Source organism: Hippocampus bargibanti, linkage group LG10, assembly GCF_051943395.1.
Source record: "Hippocampus bargibanti isolate YZ-2025 linkage group LG10, ASM5194339v1, whole genome shotgun sequence".
NCBI lineage: Eukaryota > Metazoa > Chordata > Actinopteri > Syngnathiformes > Syngnathidae > Hippocampus > Hippocampus bargibanti.
The window spans coordinates 24205142-24226392 of NC_142743.1; the positions used below are offsets into that span (position 1 = coordinate 24205142).

General features: G+C 45.8%; 1 protein-coding gene across 1 annotated transcript; it reads right to left on the minus strand.

Annotated features, from left to right (window-relative positions):
- Nucleotides 1-1357: 1357 nt before the first annotated feature.
- LOC148893058 (uncharacterized) lies at nt 1358-21242 on the minus strand. The gene is made up of 20 exons (XM_089007054.1): nt 19794-21242; nt 18430-18529; nt 18295-18334; nt 15139-15180; nt 14882-14970; nt 14698-14794; nt 13659-13801; nt 13393-13565; nt 12628-12731; nt 12189-12553; nt 12045-12111; nt 11779-11833; nt 11629-11686; nt 10523-10849; nt 9317-9412; nt 6721-8266; nt 5461-6269; nt 5070-5140; nt 4311-4395; nt 1358-3679 (listed from the first exon to the last, which is right to left on the minus strand). Exons 1-20 carry the CDS (start codon nt 19957-19959, stop codon nt 2665-2667), a joined length of 5448 nt encoding a protein of 1815 aa, XP_088863180.1. The 5' UTR covers nt 19960-21242; the 3' UTR covers nt 1358-2664.
- Nucleotides 21243-21251: the final 9 nt, after the last annotated feature.

The following is a 21251-nucleotide window of genomic DNA, read 5'->3' on the forward strand; positions in this document are numbered from 1 at the left end:
CGGACCGTAAGTCATTTAATTTTGTTTTGATACAAACGTGATTTAACATTTTTTTTCTTTTTTTATTAACTTTTTGTTTTCTTATTCGTTGACAAAGTGGAAATGGCAACGCGTCGGTTTGAACCGGAAACTTCCATGTCTTTTTTTTTTTTTTTTTTTAACAATTTTAGTGTTTGAACTCCTAAAGGACAACCGACGCCTCCGGACAAGTTGCGTCCATCATTTGTACAATCGCTTCAAACGACTTCTACTCAGCATATTTGACAAAGATTCCACGGCATGTAGCTATATTTTACCTTTTAAGACTCTCGCTGAATATTCCGGAAGTCTTGTTTTTGAGTTGGTGACAAAGTCCACGTCACGTCACGGAAGGAACGCCCCTCACCGAGAAAGCGAAACATTGTAGCAGTCGTTTCATCACGTCAATGCATTTTGCGGTACTTTGTTGGGTCTGAAAACTTCGTGATGATGGCGAAATTAGAAGCAAAACACAGAAATAACGCCATGGTGAATCGTTGTGTGTTGCACAGAGCATCTATTTGATATTCGCTGACAAAATTTCTAAGGAAAAAATTCCGGCAGTTCCCACGGAGCTTTGTCGCCAGCTTCCGCCTCTTTTGGGTGCTACATTTACACCCCCAGATACCTCAAAATGACATGGAATAAATTCTTTCATCGATTGCAAACATGTATGCTTTCCTCTTCGGAACTATTTGAATCATATTCATAACTGCATGAGTAACACGAAAGCATCTTCTCCTAATCTGAAGCCATTGTTTTGATTCTAGAGCAAGGCAAGACGTCTTGGCGTGATATCACGAACAAAGGGGCGGGACCTTCTGTAACTGGCCACTTCCGGTTTCAAATTGAAGTAGTTTTTAGATACTTTAAATCATTTTTATTGGTGTTTTGCATTTGACTAAAAATATACTGCGTGTTTTGGCTATTTTAGCTAAAACGTTTTTCTGATGTCAGTTAGGAAACAAAAAAGCGGTGTCCTTTAACATGGATGAAACCATTGTTTAACAAATAAGCTAACTTCGTGAGCTATTGTAGTAGCTAAGTTAGATTCTTTGTGATAAAATAAGCTAATTTAGCGAGCTATTGCGGTAGGTAAATTAGCTTATTTGTGAAACCAATGGTTTAATCCATTGTTAACATTTTCCGCTATCGTGGTAGCTAAGTTAGCTTATTTGAGAAACACATTTTTTCAATAAAAGGCTTTCGTAAGCTTTCTTTTTTTAGCCGGTTAGCCGCTAAAGGAAATAAAAAATGTGGCTTGAATTTGTTGTATTATATTTGTAGAAAATTTTAAATAGTCCGATTTGGTTTTTGGAAGATGCGCACTGCGAAATATGGGTCAGATTCATACTTGTTAAATGAAATCAAAAAAACTTATCGGGGTTCAATGTTTTTTAATAATAAAAAAAATAAACAAATCATCACGTTTTTGTCCACTCATAATTAGACTTGGGGGGCGAGGGGACAAAATACACTCCATGAAACGCACCACGGGTGGTTTTTTTTAATCTTTCTTTTTTAGCTTCCAGTGTAACGTGGTTGCGAACACCCCCCCCCCAAAAAAAAAAGATGTTTCCCCATTCAAGCCAAATAATGGCCAAAACGCCAACAACAAAAAAGTCCCCCGCATTCGCGTCGTGACGATGCAGGAAACTGCCCAAAAACGTCAGCAGAGTTGTCCGCCGTCCAATCAGATCGCGGCGAAAGCGAGGAACAAAATTGCCCCCCCCCCCAAAAAAAAACAAAAAAACAAAAGTGGGACAAGCCATCAAAAAGTGCGGCGACCGCTATTTACACACGTGAGATCCTTCCATAGGGAAGTGACAAAGTTCCGCATTTAGGGAGGGAAACAAGCGAAGGCTTTCTGGTTGTCGACACGGTGAAACGACGGCTGGGGTCCAAGCAAGTTTCCAAGCATCCCTGAGTGAACCGATTTCCAAAGTCGAGTTCCAAAGGCGTCAAGGTCAAAGGGCGTCCCGGACGGGGAGTGCGGCTTTTCAACCCCTTCCTCGATTTGGACGGACCCGTCCGGCATGTTAAAGTACCAGTTTTGGGCCACGTGGCGCCTCAACCGCTTTTTGTTCGTTCTGATTTTGACACGTCAAAGTGTGTTTTCCAAAGTGGCGTCAAGGTGAATGGGGGAAGGGGACCAGCTTTCGGCTTTTTCAACCCCTTTTTGACATCCCCGTCCGACGTGGTCAAGTACCAGTTTTGGGCCACGTGGCGCTTCAACTGGTTTTTGTTCTTTTGATTGTGTGGAAGTTCGTTCGGGTGTCCGTTTTTCCAAAGTGGCTTCAAGGTCAATGGGGTAGAGGGGGCAGGTTTAGGCTTCCTCGATTTGGACGTATCCGTCCGTCGTGGTAAAGTTACCAGTTTTGGGCCACGCGGCGCTTCAAAGTGTGGAAGTTCGTTCAGGTGTCCATTTTTCCAAAGCGGCTTCAAGGTCAATGGGGGAGGGGGGGGAGTGCGGCTTTCGGCTTTTCAACCCCTTCGTCGATTTGGACGTATCTGTCCGTCGTGGTAAAGTTACCAGTTTCGGGCCACGTGGCTCTTCAACTGGTTTTTGTTCTTTTGATTTTGACGCAAAAAAAGTATGAGGTTTGTTCGGGTGTCCGTTTTTTTTTTTAAAGATTCCGAGCGGCGTTAAGGTTTGGGGGTCTCGGCGGCGGCAACATCTTGCGGCTGTTCGCCTGGCGGTACTTCGCCTAGCGGCACTTCGCCTGGCGGCACTTCGCTTGGCGGCACTTCGCTTGGCGGCACTTCGCCTTGCGGCAGTTCACCGGGCGGCAGTTCACCGGGCGGCAGTTCACCGGGCGGCAGTTCGCCTTGCGGCAGTTTGCCAGGCGGGAGTTCGCCGGGCAGCAGTTCACCTGCCGCCTGTTCGCCGTCGGTTTTGGGCGATTGCTTCTCTTTGCTCTTCTTGCGTTTCTTCTTCTTGTGTTTGTGCTTGTGTTCGCCGCCCTCCTTATCGGTGGCTTTGTGCTTCTTGTGCTTTTTGTGTTTCTTATGCTTCTTGTGCTTCTTCTTCTTCTTCTTGTCTCCGGCGGCGGCGAGCGAGGCGGCCGAGTCGCTGCGGTTGCTGTTGGAACGCTGGCTGGCCGAGGGGCTGCTGTCGGAGGCGTCGTCGCCCTCGCTGTAGTCCGGCACGAAAGCGGCCTCGTCCGTTTCGCGGGTCAAGTCCGAGCACAGGCGCTGCTTCCTGGGTTCGCCGCCGCCGGCGTTTTTATCGCCCTCCCCCGTTGAGCTTCGCTCCTTGCTTTCCCTTCGCTCGGCTCGGGGCGGTCTTTGGCCTCGAGGCGTCTTCTTGTCGTCTCGGACTAGCTTGACTTTGGCGGCGGGTTTGCCGCCTTTGCTTTCGTCCTTGGACGGCCTTTTCTTGTCCTCCTTGACGGCGACCTTCTTTTCGGATCGGGCGGCCTCGGTCTTCTGGGGTGCGGGCGACGGCGCTTTTGGAGGCGCGACCGGCGCCGTCGCCGGCGTCTCCTCTTCCTCGTCGTCCTCTCGCTCCCACTTGGAGGGGGGAGGGGCCTGAATGAGGAGCTGCTCGCCGGCGTTTGGGGTGATCGATGACGTGCCCTGAGTCGAAGTGGCGGAGGCGGTTTTCTTCTTTTCTTCTTCCTTGTCATTGGAAGGCAGTTTGGGCTCCCGAGTGGAGCGACTGAAAAGGAGGCGGAGCAACAGGGGAAGAAATTCAGTCGCCGCTTTAAAAACAAAATTACAGTGATACTTCGGTTTACGGTTGAACCCCTCGGCTTACCAACTTTTCGGTTTACGAACGTGACATTTATGAAAATTTTACCTTGGCATACAAGCTATTTTTCATGGTACACACAGAGCGCCACAATGAGTGATGTGTCGTTGGCGAACGAGCCCGTTCTCCTAACATGAAAATAGCAGCCGACTGTTTTTGTCCTCAATTCCCCGCCCCCAGTCTTGGTAAAAGCAATGTGATTGGTCAAGAACAGTTGAACATCAAGCCATCAACGACCCTCACAAAGGTAAATAAAACGACTTTATTCTACAGTAGTTTATTACTTTCATTATAATACCATAGCACATTTATTATACATAAAATAAGGTATATTTTGTGTACTTTTAAGTCTTAGAAAAGTAGAAAATGATGTTTTATGGGGACCTGGGAACGGATTATTCTCATTTTAATGGTTTCCTATGGGAAATTAATTTTTGGGATACACGCTTTTCACCTTACACACACTGTCTGGTAACCAATTAAGTTCGTAAGCCAAGGAATCACTGTAAATCCCATCTGAACATATTTTTTTCGTTACCTGGTGGCGCTGTTAGGTTGACTAGATAAGACCTTGCGACTAATTTTGGGCTTGGTCCTCGTCGTTTTGGTCTCTCCTTCTTTGCCTGAAAAGAAAGGAAAAATGTAATTTCCGGACTATAAACCGACTACAAATTGTGACTGTCACAAGCTTTCAACCTTGCGCTTTACAACAATAATAATAATAATAATAAATTAAATTTCTAAGCGCCTTTCAAAACTCTCAAGGTCACTTTAGTCTCTTCTGTGGGTGAGCAGCGGCCGCCACACACGCCAGCGTTCACTCAACTCGGAATTCAGCTAGCTAGCTAGCCAATAGACAGCTAATAGCTAGCGATCCATTTAGCCAGCTAGCTAAACAGCTAATATATAGTGAGCTAAATAGCCAGCTTGCGAGATAGATAGCAAATACATCATAATACATTTTATTTCTAAGCGCTTTTCAAAACTCTCAAGGTCACTTTACAGTGACAGGATCAGTTTTTCCGTGGGTGAGCAGCGGCAGCCACACGCCACAGGATTCACTAAGCCCGGAAGTAACTCAAAATAGATAGAAAGCTAGTTTTCAAAGGCGCTTATGGATTATTATTATAATGAGGTGCGCTCGCTAGGTTTTTTTTCCGGTAATTGCCGCCAAAAAAAGAAAAATCTGCCAAATTTTTTAGGTGGGAAAAAAAAATGAAGATTCACATTTTTTTAATGTACATCGCAGTTTTTGTGACATATTTTTAAAGTGTATTTTGAGGGTGAATTTGCTCACCGTCTTTGGGAGGGGGGTCGTTTTTTTTCACAGTGGACGCCGTCTTTGGGGTTCTCTCCTTGGAAACGTTACTGGGAAGGAAAGGCAAGCATCAAACGGACGTTAAAATAAAATATACAATAAAAAAATGATTAAATATAAACAAACAAAAAAAAAGAAAAAAATATATATATAAAAAATTTAAAATATTACAAACATAAAAAAATAAAAATAAAAAATAAAACAAATTAAAACATTAACAAAAGTAACAAAATAAAAAAGATATAAAATATAAATTATAAAATATATTTAAAAAAATGAAACATTAAAAATATAAAAAACAAAGTAAAAATAAAATAAATAAAAAATTAAATTAACTAGAATCCACAAAACAACATTTTGCCATACGCACCGGTCAGATTTTGCCGATTTGTCCGTGGCCTCCTTGGGCTTCTCCTGGTTGTGTCCCGTTTTTTTGCCGCTGGCCGATTTCTCCGCAATGGTCATTTTGTCCAAAGAGACAGATCGGCTGCCGGCGGCGCTTCCGGAATTTTTGCGCTCCGTCTTCTGCGACTTTTCGGCCACGTCGGCGTCTTTGGTGGCGGAGGTCCTCTTGGAGCTCCATCCAGAAGCTCTGTCGCGCTCTTTCTCCAAAGTCCTCTCGCGCTCGGACTTTTCTCGATCCCGATCGGAACCGGAGGCTTTTTCTCGCTCCCTGTCCGAAATTTTGCCACGATCTCGGTCCGAAGCGGAAGTTTTGGGCCGCTCGCGATCTGAAGTCTTTTCGCGGTCTCTGTCGGAAGCTTTCGAGCGATCCCGGTCTCTGTCCGAACCCCGTTCCCGATCTCTGTCCGATCCCGAGGCTTTTTCCCGATCTCTGTCGGACCCCGAGGTTTTCTCCTGATCTCTGTCCGAGCGCGAGGTTTTTTCCCGTCCCCGTTCGGAACCCCTTTCCCGCTCCATTCTCCAGTTACTGTCCCGTTCCCGGTCCGCTCCGTCTTTGTCCGACAGGAGGGTCTTGTCCCCAGCTTTTTCTTTGTTGAGCATCCCATCAGAAAATGAGCGCTCGGTTCCTTCCGAATTTCCCGAGGTTCTGTCCGCCTCCGGGACGTTGCCGGCGACCAATCGGTCCGTCTTCTCGGTGCCCGAAGACAATCGGTCTGAGACGGTTTTTCCAGGATCTCTGTTCAGGGGGGTGTTTCTCTGGGTCACCGGCTTCACCTGGATGGAAACGACAAAGAGACTCTTGTTAGGTTGGCTTAACGAGAGACCGGAGCTTGGTTGGGGTGGCGGCGATTTGTGGTGGCTTCCATATCACCTACTAAAAAGAGCAATACATTGGGGAGACTAACATCGCAGGGATGATACTTGGTAGCACCTAAAAGCTAGCAAACATACATTTGACGACAAAATCGAAAAAAAGCGAAAGAAAATAGATGGTTTGAAAGGGGAGTAATAGAAGGTATTTTCATAAAACATCAAAACCCTTTAAATTTTAAAAAACATTTTTACAGTCAAGTCTACATTGTACAGGGAGCCTGCCTCGGTTTTGAGTTATGCTCCCTTTTCGAGCTCCAGTTAAGAATCAAGCTGCAGCATTTTGGACCGACTGCAAATTCTTGAAGGAGGACCCGCTAAACCCAACATTTAAATGCAGGACGCTAAGACCCACCGGCAAGTCCATGAGAGGCCTGATGGGTCCCCGGTCTTTGTCCGCCCAGACAATTTCACGGCCCACCAAGACGGGAAGAAGACCCGGTCTGTCGAGTGGTTGGGAGAACCTCTGGAGCACCGACTGATGAGGGTCGTGCAGGTGCGAGAAGACCTCGACCCCGGGTGGGTCCAATCTCCGGAGTTTTCCGGGCGGAGACCCGAGTAAGGAACGGTTGTCATCGCCCAAGCGCGGGTGAGGAGGGCGGTGAAGGTAGGGGAGCACTTGGTGGGGCAAGGGGATGAGGCCGCCGCCGTGCAGGGGGTCTCGTCGGGCCCGGTTGTCGTTCCCGGGACGAGGGCTCTCGTGGAGAACCTGATGGGAGAACAGCGGGGGGGTCTTCAGGAGGGGTGGTCTTACAGAAGCCACTTTGGGTTTTTCCTTTTTAGGAACGCTTGAGTTGTGGCATTCTTCGGGCTTGGCCGTTTTGGCTGCGGGAGGAGCCGCCGCCGCGGACGGGGGCTCCTTCTTTTTGGTCACCGCGGCTTCGCTTGCCGTCTTCTTCTTCACTTTGTCGCTTTTGCCTTTGGGAGGATCGGTCTTGGCTTTGGCTTTCATTTTCTGGCTCTTCTCCTTCCTGTTCTTATCGTTCTTGAGCGAGGTTTTGGAGGGCGCGGCGGCACTTTTGGAGGCGGGAACCTTGGAGCTGACGGCGGACGAGGCCGGCGTCTTGTTCGGCGACAGGACGTCATCCATGGGTTCGTCTCGGACGGGCGTGGCGTCGCCGCGGTCCGCCGGACGTTGCGAATGCTCCCCGTCCTCTTTGCTCTTTTTCACTTTCTTGGTCTTCAGGAGCTTGGCGTTTGTCTTTGTCGACGACGATGGCGGCGGGGGGTTCGGGATGGGTGGCACTTTGTCGTCTCGACCTCTTCTTCCTCTGCCTTGGGGGGAGTACTCCCGGCGGAGCGGGGACATTCGGTCTCTGTCCCGAGCTCGCTCCCGGTCTTTGTCCCGATCCCTTTCCCGTTCCCTCTCCCTGCTACCGCGGCCCCTCTGATACATGACCTGGTGTTGGTTCTCGTAGTCTTTGTAATATTTGTTGTACCATTCCCGGTATTCCCGCTCCCACTGGCGGTAGCTATCTCGCTCCCAGTGTTCGTGACTGTTGGGGCTGAGGGCCTTCAGGTCATAGGTCGCCAAGTCCCGCTGCGGCGGCTTCCGTCCGCCGGGGCTTCGGTTCCGAAAGACGCCCGGAGAGCGGGAGCGGGACCTGGAACGGAAAGGCGGCGCGCCACCTTCCGTCCCCTCCCAGGCGGCGTTACGGAAGGAAGGCGGCGAACCGGAGCGCCGGTAACCGTACGACCTGGAGCGGGAACGGGATCTGGATCGGGAGCGTCCGTAGCTGCGTCCGTTGCGTCGGGAGTAAGGCGAGCGGGGGTACGGGCGCCCGTGGGAGCGGGAACGTGAGCGGGAGCGGCTTGGGGTGTACGAGTACGAACGGGATCTGGACCTGGAGCGAGAGCGAGTGTACGAGCGGCTGAACGGAGAGCGGCTGTATGAGCGGGACCTGGTGAACAAGCAGACAAACGGAGCAAAATGAGCTCCCCAAATTGATATCGGATGTGGCGCCATATATATAGTGATTCCTTGGCTTACCAATTTAATTGGTTTCCTAAAAGTGTGTATTCCAAACATTAATTTCCCATAGGAAACCATTAAAATGAGAATAATCCGTTCCCAGGTCCCCATAAAACATCATTTTCAACTAAATAAGCCTTAAATCTACACACAATATACCTTATTTTATGTATAATAAATGTGCTATGGTATTGTAATTAAAGAAATAAACTGTACTGTATGATAAAGTGGTTTTATTTACCTTTGTGATGGTCGTTGATGGCATGGATAGCTTTTTGCACAAGGTGTCTCAAGGAGCTGTGGGTTGTACATCTTAGAAGTTGTGATATTGCAACAGCAACAGATGCCGGCACACACTAAAAACTTCATTAATAGCTGGTTCCCTTGCTTGTATGTTTTCTTCAAATTGTACAGATGGCTTGTGCGGGTTTATTTATGGAGCCTGATTGATGATCTACACTCTGCCTTTGAACTATCAATAAAGTTGAAACGAGTCCAAATTTCACTGCGTTTTCTATCCATTTTCTCACCATTTCACTTTTTTTTGTTTCAAGCTCTGTCATCTCCCTTTCATGTGCGTGCGTTTCTGTATCTGTAACCCCTCGCCTGCTCACTGCTGCATGTGTCCCCTCCCTCCTCTACCACGGATCTTGACCAATCACGTGCGGCTTTAACGGAAGACTGGGGTTGGGAATAGAGGGGAAAAAAGCCACCTGCCATTTTAGGAGCTCCAAGAACCGGCTCGTTCGCGAACGACACAACACTCATAGTGGCGCGCCGTGTGTTTCGCGAAAAATAGTTTGTATGGCAAGATTGTATTCCCGCAAATTTAATGTTCGTGAGGCGAAAAGTTTGTGAGCTAAAGCGTTCGTAAGCCAAGGTATGACTGTATATATATGCATGATTATCTTTAAGATAAAATAAAACAAGCCGAGAATCAAACTTTGTATCTATCCGCAACGATTCCAAACGATCTTACCGAGAATACGAAGGTCTCTGCCTCTTTGGTGCATTTCGGTACTTCATCAGCTCTTTGTGGAAGTCTTTTGTGAATTCGTCAAGCTTGGAGGTGATGCTGGGGAAGCAAAAGGTGTTCAAAGTCAACAAAACGAGCTCATCTTCATTTTTTTTTTCTGGCATCAATTGCGTAATTGCTCAAAAACTAAATAATGGTGCCGGTGTCATGTTTTTTTCCATGATTCTAAATAAGGGATTTGTCAGAGATGTTCGATTGGACACTGTGGACTCGAACCCAGAAAGATTGTCTTTACTGCAGGCAGGAGACGCAGCCATTCATGACAGACTAATCTCTATCAGGATTCAAGCCAGATTTTGTTTTGCAAGGGAGGATTTCAAACAAGGATTGACTTTTTAATATAAAAATTTAAATGGGGGCTGGTATTTCAAATTTAAAGGACAATCGACACCATTTTTTTGTTTCCTGACATCAGAAAAATGTTTTATAGCATCTAAAATACCCAAAACACACAGGCTGATATTTTTAGTCAAATGCAAAACACCAATAAAAATGACCTAAAGTGTCCCAAAACTGCCACAAAATCGTCTCGGAACTGGGCAGATTCAGAAAGTCCCGCCCCCTTGTTCGTGATGTCACTATTGGTCACAAACTGCCTTGCTCCAGAATCAAAACAATGGCTTCAGAGAGTTCCGATTCGGAAAAGGTTCCTTTCTTGTTACTCATCCAGTTATAAATATGATTCATATTTAGTTCTGAAGAGGAAAGCATAAATGTTTGCAATCGATTAAAGAAGTCCTTCCGTATCAATTGGAGCCGTCTGGACTCCAATGTAGCAACCAGAAAATGCACAAGATGGCGCACAAGCTCCATTGGAAATGGGCTGATTTGTCTGCTGGGAATTTGTGTCAACTAAAGAGCAAACAAAGTACCCAAAATGCATTATGTGTCGCTTTCTTGGGGCGTTCCCTCTGTGACGTCACATCAGGCATCGTCATCAACTCGAAAACAAGACTTCCTGAATATTCAGCGTGAGTCTTAAAAGGTAAAATATCGCTATATGCGGTGGAATCTTTGTCAAATGCGCTCAGTCATTTCAAGTGATTTTACAAATTATGAACGCAACTTGTCCGGAGGTGTCGGTTGTCCTTTAAAAACATTTTTTTAAACAAGGGTGTCTCTTTTCAAAGTGGTGGTCAAAGCACTCACTTGTCTTGTCGGTGGTGGCGTTGCCTGTAAAAATCTTCTTTGGAGAGCGGCGGCTGATTGAGGGGGGACGTCAAGGGGAGCATCGCGGGCTGGCCGCCGGGAGCCCCCCACGGAGGGTTGACGCTGGCCGGGCCGGGGCCGTACATGGGCTGAGGCTGGTAACCCATGACGGGCGGCGGGAGGACGCCGGGCCCCGCCGTGTACATGGGAGGGTACGGCTGCGGCGGCGGGTAGAGGGAGGGCGACACGTAGACGGGGGCGGCGGGGAGGGGGACTTGGGCCGCCTGCAGGTGGCTGGAGGGGGGCTCGCCTCTGCCTCGGTAAGACCTGGGGGGATTCGGCACAAGTTTCACTTCAGTGGTCAAATGGAAATTGATCACAGTTGATTAGTCAATCAAACTCGTTCACTGACATTGACGAATTTATTCGGGACGTTAAAAGCATGACGCGGAGCACCATTCCAGAATTTTTTTTTTTGCGGGGGTACCCATAAAGCACTTGTCAGACCTCTGGCATTTTTTCAGCATTTCCATTTTTTCAACATTAGCGCTTTGTTACAGTTTTAGCTGTTGTTTAACAATAATAATACATTTAATTTCTAAGCGCCTTTCAAAACTCAAGGTCACTTGGCTCATTAGCTTGCACGCTTGCTTTCTGCTACCTCTCGCAGAAGTATATTGATGCTAACGTTAGCATGGGGCTTGTCATCGTGCCACTGACATTTCGATTGTTAAAGCGCTATATAAACCAATATGTATGTATTGTATTGTTTTGTATTTTGGACATCCAGCCTCATTTCAATCTCATATAACTCCAGACTAATAACATTTAGGAATTAACTCATCTTCTCATGAAAGAAGAGAGTCTAAGGTTTCTTACATTGCATTGAATGTTTATGCAGTCCGAAAACTCAATAGTCTGTGGCTCCTGGAATTCGCGTGACAATGACAAAAACCCTGGCACTGAAGCGAACACATTTTTGCATATCGTCTGACAGTGAATGAGTTAAAAGTGACCACGATACTAGCCAAGAAGTTGATCTAAGACAACCGATTCGATGGCGTGGCCCGGTTTGGACCCCCCGTCGTCTTTAAAAGCGTACTCACCTTTCCCAGTGTCTCCCCCCTCTGTCCCTGGGAGGTTGCTGGAGCCGGGAATGCGGGGCTGAACGGAGCAAAAACACATCCTCGCTCAATGGCTCTGTTCGATTTGGCATCAGCGGTTCAACGGTTGAAAGCGGCGAGTGGATTTCTTACCCGCGAGGTGAGACGGCAGCCTCGGGGGTGGGCCCGGGCCTAGATAAGCGTAGGGCTACAGAAATGCAAAATCTGGTTACTTCCACATGCAAACGAAACGGTGTTTCTGTGATTCCTTGAATTCTAAAATATGAATATATAAGTCAAACTTGGGTTTTGGACCATAATCCGTTCCAGAAACCGGTTTGAAAACCCGGAGCGCAAACGTCAATTGCCACATTTCCCAGAGTGCGACAACTGCTAAATGTTTTTTGGGAAAGACCCACCTGTGATCTGCCGTCTGTGATTTTGGGCGGGGCTGGCTTGACAATGGGTGGCAACAACTCTGCCTCACTATCAGACAAAAAACAAAGATACATTCAACGTGTGCGTCCATTTGGATTTTTAGCGCCCGAGTCTGCGGAACTCACCCCGGTGGAGGCGGCTCATCCGGACCCGCAGAGAACCGAGGAGAATCGCCGTGGTCCACGATGGCCAACGGGACCGGCGACTCTTCTCTTCTTTCCTCGGCGACGTCGGCTTGAAGCGGCGGCGAATGCGTCGGGGTGGGGGTGTTGGCGGCCGGGGGTGCCGCGGGCGGGGTCACAGGCCGGGGGTCTGCGGCAGGAACGGACGGAGGTGGCGGTTGGGAGACGTTGGCTATCAGAGGGTCCTGCTGCCTGGACAGGAGGGGCCTGTTCAGGAGGTGGGGCCGCGGAGGAGGGGGGGCCGAAGGTTGGATTTGTTTGCGCCCGCGTTTGGTGTAGCCCGTTTCGTTCTTGAAGTTGTTCACGGCCTGCGCGGCAAAAACACCAGACGGTGTCAACCAAGCGTCAAAGCGCAAAGGGGCATTCGGTCGGCAATGCTCACCTGCCGAAGGAATTTGTTGGCAATCAGGTTGTCGGGCGACACGTCCGACTGTTTGCACGTGAAGCAAATGTGCTCCTCAGAGTCCAACAAGGTCGTCCGGATACCTGGAAAAAAAAGAAAGACAAAGTTTGAATATCCTGTTCCCCCAAACGGACCGATTGAAAATCAATTTGGAGGCTTGAAAGGACCAAAACATCAAATACAGTGATACCTCGGTTTACGAACCCCTTGGATTACGAACCTTTCGCTTCACGAATGTTAAATTTATGAAAATTTTATCTTCCTCATTAACTGTTTAATGCTGATGAAACCAGCCACTCCATTCCATCAAGGCATCAACAACCATCACAAAAGTAAATAAAACAACTTTATTATACAGTACAGTTTATTTCTTTAATTGCAATACCATAGCATATTTATTATCCATGAAATACAGTATATTTTGTGTAGTTTGAAGGCTTATTTGGTAGAAAATTATGTTTTTGGGGACGTGGGAACGGATTATTCTCATTTTAAACGTTTCCTATGGGAAATTAATTTTTGGGATACACACTTTTCGCCTTACACACTCTGTCGAAGCAGCCATTTGAGTGTCTCGGATTATTTCCACACATATTTTCGACAAAATATGAATCGCACACTAGATTTACAGGCAAGGCTAACCTTCACGAATTGCGAGAGTCGCGGCAATCGATAGTTCTACGACTTCTATTTCTTTCATCAGAATTCTCCTTTCGGCTCAAGGATATTTTTCAGATGACTCACATTCGTCACAGTAGCTGTTCCCGCAGCAAGGGATGACCACGGCATCCGTCATCAGATCGTTGCAGATGGGACACAGCAACTCATCCGGGATGGGGTCCGAATCGTCCTCGGAGGACGATTGGTCGTGCGGAACGAATGGCGGTCGTTCCTTTTTACCCTGCGCGTACGCCTCCCTGCATTCAAATAAGACGTTTTTTTCCCGTCACACCCGAGGGCCAAAATAATCCACAAAAAAAAAAATCAAAAATCAAAAAGTCGGGGCATACGCGTCGATGGCTGGTATGGCGTATTCGCCGGTGCTGGTCAACATGGCTCCTTTAGTGCCGGGCTCGGCTTTCACCATGAAACTCTGAGGAATCCCCTTGCTGGTTCGAACTTGCTTAGGACCATCCAGGCTCTTATCCTGAACCTGAGAGTTAATAATAACAATACATACATTACATTTTAAGCGCCTTTCAAAGCTCTCAAGGACACTTGACAGTCACAGACAAGCATAGGTACAATAATAAATCAAATATAATCACAAATAAAATACAATTATAAATAGAGACAAGAGAGAGAGCTGCATAGAAAATGCAATTTTAAATAGGTGGCTTTTGAGATGGGACTTGAAGGTGGGAAGAGAATCAATGTTACGAATGTTGGGAGGAAGTGAGTTCCAAAGTTTGGGGGCAGAGCAGCTGAAAGCCCTGTCCCCCATCGTGCTGAGACGGGCAGGGAGGGGGCACAGAGAGGAGGAGGGAGGAAGAGGATCTGAGGGAACGAGAAGGAATAGAAATTTGAAGAAGGTCAGATAGGTATGGGGGGGCAAGGTTATGGATAGCTTTAAATGTATAAAGAAGAATTTTAAAGTTGATTCTATATTTGAAAGGGAGCCACTTGGAGGACGCGGGTGATGTGGTGAAAGGATGAGGTTCTGGTGATGATCCGAGCTGAAGAAATCTGGACAAGTTAAAGTTTGTGGAGAAGTTTGTGAGGAACACCAAATAGAAGTGAATTGCAATAGTCAATCCGGGAGGTGACAAGACTATGAACGAGGATAGCAGTGGTGCGAGGAGTGAGAGACGGTCCAAGATGATTGATATTGCGGAGGTGGAAGTACGCTGACCGGGTTGTTATTTATATGGGAGTGGAAAGATTGTGAATGACACCTAAACTTTTCACCTGATGGGAAGGAGAAACGGTCCAATTGTCAATAGTGAGAGAGGAACTGTGTGGATTTGGCACCAAAGAGGATCAGAAAGTACAATTTTGACACACAAATAATAACACACACATATAAATCGATACAAATCTGATCAGTACCAGGATCATGGGACACTGACGAATATAGTGACCGGTTTTTCCGCAGCGGAAACAAAGGTAGTGAGACGGTGGTGGTCCGACTGCCTTCTTGGAGTAACTAGAGGGGGGAAAAAATAATCCAGTGTGTGACCCTTAATTTAAGAACGCCACATGAGCACGATCAAACATTTGAATGAACACTAACTGAATAGGGTCGTATTCGTGATTGGATTGAGTCATCATGGCTTTGATCTTGTCTTCCTCGGATGCATTTGCGTCAACCAGGTTGGCGGTCTGGGAGGCAGGGGGTTAAAAAAAAAAAACAGAAGAGGGGAAGAAAAAATTTCAAGATCAAAATAAAGCGGAGAGGCGTACAGGTGGGGGGGCGCGAGGGGATATCAGTGGTCCAAAAATGGAAAAGCTGCGTGCTACTTTTAAAAAGCCGGTCGAGGTCAACGCTACCTTGGTGAGTTGGGCGAGAGACAAAGACGGTGACGAGTCGGTCTGCGGGAGAATCAGAATACAAAACATTCAAGACGTTACATGACTCTCTCAGCGATCCCCTCCTCTCTTGCCCCTCCTGGATTGTGGACATTGCCTGGGTTATTCTCACAACGCATTCCTCAAGCAATGAAAAAAAAAAAAGTTATAGTAGGAATTACTACATTGGACTAAAATGAACGCTACTGAAGATTCAGTCGACATTTCGTTTAACCTTAAAAGTGTCAACTTTAGGGGGCATACACTGCGCGGATTGGACGGCAAATTGGTCACATGGAAAAAACAAACAATCCAAATTGGTCCGCTACGAAGAACAACTGCAAAATGCACTTGTTTCGAATGTCGTGTTTTGTGTACAGTGAGACCTCAGTTTAAGAACCCCTTGGCTTACAAACTTTTTGGTTAACGAATGTTAAATTTATGAAAATTTTACCTTGGCATACGAACTATTTTTCGGGATACATACGGAGCGCCACAATAAGTGATGTCGTTCGCGAACGAGCCCGTTCACCTAACAAGAAAATGGCAGCCGACTGTTTTTGTCAATTCCCCGTCCCCAGTTTTCAGTAAAAGCCACATGATTGGTCAAGAACGCAGCAGTGAGGGGAGGTGGTTTAAACATTTAAGAGACAGGCAGACAGCAGTGAGATAGTTTCAACTTTGATAGTCCAAGGTTAAAATATCCCATCAATCAGGCTTCCACAAATAACCCGCACAAGCCATCTGTACACTTGCAAAAAGCTATCAACCCAAAGCTAAACAGAACACAAATGATGAGGAACAAGGTAAAATGATGGCAGAGAAAGCACCTACAAGGGATCATTCCTCAAGATGGTGAAAGAAGAAGGCTACGTTCCTCATCAAGTGTTTAATGTTGATGAAAGCGGCCACTTCATTCCATCAAGCCATCAACGACCATCACAAAGGTAAATAAAACCACTATTATACAGTAGTTTTTTCATTATTTCACATTTATCATACATAAAATAAGGTATATAGGTGTATATATATATAATATATATGTAGTTTTAAGGCTTAGAATAGTAGAAAATAACGTTTTATGGGGACCTGGGAACGGATTATTCTCATTTCAATGGTTTCCTATAGGAAATACATTTTTGGGATACACACTTTTCACCTTACACACTCTCGGAACCAATTAAGTTTGTAAGCCAAGGCATCACTGCATTAGCGTTCGGAAGCAACACGTCAACGCCTGGATGTGTTCCGACAGTCAAACAATTTACAGCTTTGACTTTCCTTATGGTGGCAATCTTTGAGGGTGGAAGGAGGAAAAAAACAGTGTATGCCCACCTTTAGACTGCCTAACACCGCCATGGTCACCCACTATTACTACCAAAAAAAGCATTCATGTGCAAAGGAGGCTTTTTAACATGACTTCTATATCAAAAAAGTAGCCTGCATGTAGACTTGGGCATTTGGCGGAGGGAACACACAGGGAATGTGGTGCAAAAGCGGCTCTGGCGTGCAGAACCCACTTGAAAACCTTTATTGACAGGCTTCGGCAGCTTACAGGGAAAACTACACCAGCAATGACGTGGCAGGCACTCATAAAACGATAGCCGGGAAGGAAAAAAAAAAAAAAAAATCAAGAAATGTCGGGGGTTTAGCTTCCTACGCTAGTCTGTGTGTCTTTGCTATGAGGGAAATCCGAGAGGTTTAAAGAGAAAGTGGGGTTATGTGCAGTCCATAAAAATAAAAAACAAGGCATCTTGTACAGGAGCGAACAGCTGACAAAGGCAACTGACATTAAGAGTAGATTCAAAATGCGGCAGGGTCAAGTTTTCCAAGCTGCAAAAATATCAAATCAAAAAAAAGAGCAAAGAAATCACTTAAAGGACAACCAACATCACTTTTTTGTTTCTTAACTGACATCAGAAAAACACCCTATAGCATCTAAAATACCCAAAACACGCAGTATGATATTTTTAGTCAAATGCAAAACACCAATAAAAATGACTTAAAGTGACCGAAATATGCAAAAAAAATGAACCAGAAGTGGCCAGTTTCAGAAGGTCCCGCCCCCTTGTTCGTGATGTCACCCCAAGACGCCTTGCCTTGCTGGAGAATCAAAACAATGGCTTCAGATTCGGAGAATATGCTTTCTTGTTACTCATCCAGTTATGAATATGATTCAAATAGTTCTGAAGAAGAAAGCATACATGTTTGCAATCGATTAAAGAAGTCCTTCTGTGTCATTTTGAGGTTGAGGTGGGAAATGTCACACCCAAAAAAGGCAGAAAATGGCGACAAAGCTCCATGTAAGGAATTAATCAGCCAGTTTCCACAGGCTGATTAATTCCTTACATGGAGCTTTGTCGCCCTCTTCTGCCTCTTTTTGGTCCTACATGAAGTTTTCAGACGAAAGTACAGCAAAATGCATTGACGTGATGGAAGGACTGCTACAATGTGTCCTTTTTTCGGTCAGGGGCGTTCCTTCAGTGACTTATCACCAACTCAAAAACACGACTTCCGGAATATTCAGCGTGAGTATTAAAACATAAGATATAGCTATATGCGGCGGAATCTTTGTGAAATACACTCAGTAGAAGTCATTTGAAGCCATTTTACAAATTATGGACACAACTTGTCCGGAGACCTCGGTTGTCCTTTAAGATTTCCTAACCCCGCTACCCCATTCACTCAGAAATTACAATCAACCCCATCCACAATTTGCCCACCGCCCGTCATGTTATTTTCACAGAAAATACATTGACATGATCATTATCATGATTATTATTAAGATTGTGTGACACAAATATTTGCCCAAATGAAAAAAAATTGGGCTACAGAAGCCATTTCAGTATGAAATACAAGGCAAAATTGTGCGTTACGCAAACACAGTCCAACATTAGAAAATAGCTTCTTGGTTTGTTGTCAACAACATATTTTGGAAAGAAAAAAAGCCTTTGGATGTATGACGCCAGGTTCCCGCCCACCCAATCAACATGAAGATTTGTCAAGAGCGGAAAACACGCACGACGCAATGGACAGAATGTTGTCAGGAAGGGAGGAAAGGGTTGGGGGTGTGCGGGGGTTGTGAGAGGAGAAGTGAGTGTTGTTTTGTTTTTTTTTTGGGTTGGTTTGGTTACATACGGGTCTCGACGATCCCACCACGGATGTGTCAGAACGATCTCTGCGGAGACAAACAGATGAGGCATGAAATAACCGTTGCTTTTATGATCACCAGGATATTAGGATAAGGAAGAGGGAAAAAGGGGCCCAACGTACACAATGAACGTCCTGCCAGCGGGTTTGACGCCACCAATCGGTGTTCTGCGGACGATCACGGATGAGTGCTTGGGGATGTGGGCTTCGTCGTCGGTGTATTCTAGATGTATAATAAAAAAATAAATACATCACGCAATGATAATGTGACAAAAAAAAAAATAGAAAATGCCCACTTCCCAAGTCACATAGCGGCTTGAAACTAAAATGGGCAGATTTTTTGGTTACATTATAGCTATGTATCCTTAAAAAACTTGTACAGCGATACCTCGGTTTACGAACCTCTTGGCGTACGAACTTTTCGGTTTACGAACGTTAAATTTATAAAAATTTCACCATGGCAAACAAACTATTTTTCGGGAAACACACAGAGCGCCACAATGAGTGATGTGTCGTTGGCGAACGAGCCGTTCTCCTAACAAGAAAATGGCAGCCAACTTGTTTTTATCCCCCAGCCTTCGGTTAAAGCCACGTGATTGGTCAAGAACGCAGCAGTGAGGGGAGGTGGTTTAAACAAGAAAGAGACATGCAGACAACAGAGTGAGAAAATGGATAGAAAACTGTGAAATTTGGACTTGTTTCAACATTGATAGTTCAAAGGCAGAGTGTAGACTGCAAGGTTAAAATTCCTGCACAAGCCATCTGTACACTTGATGCAAAAAGCTATCAGCCCAGCTAAACAGAACACAATTGATGAGGAACAAGGTAAAATGATGGCAGAGAAAGCACCTACAAGGGATCATTCCTCAAGATGGTGTAAGAAGGCGGCTATGTTCCTCGTCAAGTGTTTAATGCTGATGCCATCACAAAGGTAAATAAAATATTATACAGTAGTTTATTTCTTCAATTATAATACCATAGTACATTTATTATACATAAAATAAGGTATATTTTGTGTGGTTTTAAGGCTTAGAGAATTATGTTTTATGGGGACAGTAGAACGGATTATTCTCATTTTAATGGTTTCCTATGGGAAATTATTTTTGGGATACACACTTTTCACCTTACACACTGTCTGGGAACCAATTAAGTTCATAAGCCAAGGTATCATTGTATACGATTGAAATCAAACACATTGGTCCATTTTGGGTAGCAAATTTTAGGTCTGTCATGTACCTATTTTCGGATGGCATTGTTAATCTGAATAGGACAAATGATAATGTCTCGTCAGTATCAAACATCAGTAAGTCAGCCATTTTGGGTATTTTTGATATTGCCATCACCTTGACTCAAATGTATTTATAGAGCAGGGTTGACTCATTCGTCTGAAGGCTCACTACTCACTCAATACACAACGAAGACTTTCCATTAGTGGGAACACAACCGATTGATTCAAACACAGCATTTGCAAGGTGTACACGGCTCACCTTCTCGGGTCTGTGCGTTGGTGATCTGCAAGTCGCAATCTGTAGCCTTGAGGCGCTCCCTGGACATGATCTGTCGCTTGAGCTCACTGAGGGTGATGTGCAGCCCATCGAAGGTGACCGTGTTGTAGTCCAGTTTGGAAGAGAACTTGTAGTGAACACACGACATTTTTGCCACACTTTTTTTTCTTTTAGAACAAGGGTTGGAAGGGGTGGAGGGTTAGGGATGGGGTAGAGAAAGACGTTGGATAACCAAACAAACGGTGGAGGAGGATTGGGGGGGGGGGGGGTAGACAGCGTCAACACTCAAATCACAGGAAGCCAAACCTGGTCACTTTTTTAATACGTTTAAATCTGTCTCGAGAGACACTGGACAAAAAAAATTTAAAAAGAAAAAAAGGGGGAAATGGAGGGCGGATCAATGACGCAGAGTCCTCGTTTAATCCCAACGCAAGAGATAAGAGGCCGGCGCGCCAATCGACGGCGCCATGTGCCTTTTTGTCAAGTCCTCTCGAGTCCCAAAACCAAAGCGACACATACAAACAACACCCCGAAAATCCAATCAAGGTCCCCCCAAAGGCAGTCCAAGATCGTTTCTGTCGGCAGAGCCGTGTTTTAATGGTGGCCGCGTCCGCCACTAACAGTCATTCGAAGGCAAAGGAGGAACGCAAGGGAAGGCCGCTTGGGTTAGCAGCTAATGTTGCTAACCGCAGTCCAGTTGCTGTTTGCTTTGGGGGGGATTTCCCCCCGCCTTCAGTTCTTCAGAATAGTCCACAAAACGAGCCCACAAAATGGATTTCAGTGGCTAACAAAACCCTTCGCAGCGACGACAACAATGTCAGAACGAACGCGGAAAAAGCCGAAAAACGAATGGCGCCGAGCTAGCAAGCACAGGCTAACGATAAAGTTCCGCTACCCCTCCAGAACGGTGTCTTTTTCCTCTTCTGGTCCATCGGGTTGTGCTCCTTCACGTCCCGTTCTCGTGGACAAAAAAATAGATAAAAAAGAAGAAAAATAATATATCTCCTCACAGATATCAAGGCGGCGATGCGACAATATGTCTTCCTCGTCGTTGTTTCATCAAAATGGCGTCGAGCGGAAAGAAGGGTCGTGTGCAGAGTAACAAACAAATGACGATGACAGTTCCCTCCCACTCGCTTCCGGTTTGGGCCAAGAACCACCGGAACATCGCTGACATTTTTTGTGATATATTTCGTTAACCGGTAACTTTTGTACTTCCGATTTTGACACCAAAAAGGCATTCGCTCTTAATTAAGAAATACTCTGAAATGAACTCGGTGTAATAATTTAATTGATGAAATGTTCCAATAACTAAATGAGTAACAACCCGCGATTGTTACGAGTCTACTGATCAATTTCACAACCCCAACCCAAAAATAACACATTCTACAAAGTTAGGAAAAAACATCGCATTGAAACGGTGGCGGTACTCGATTCAAG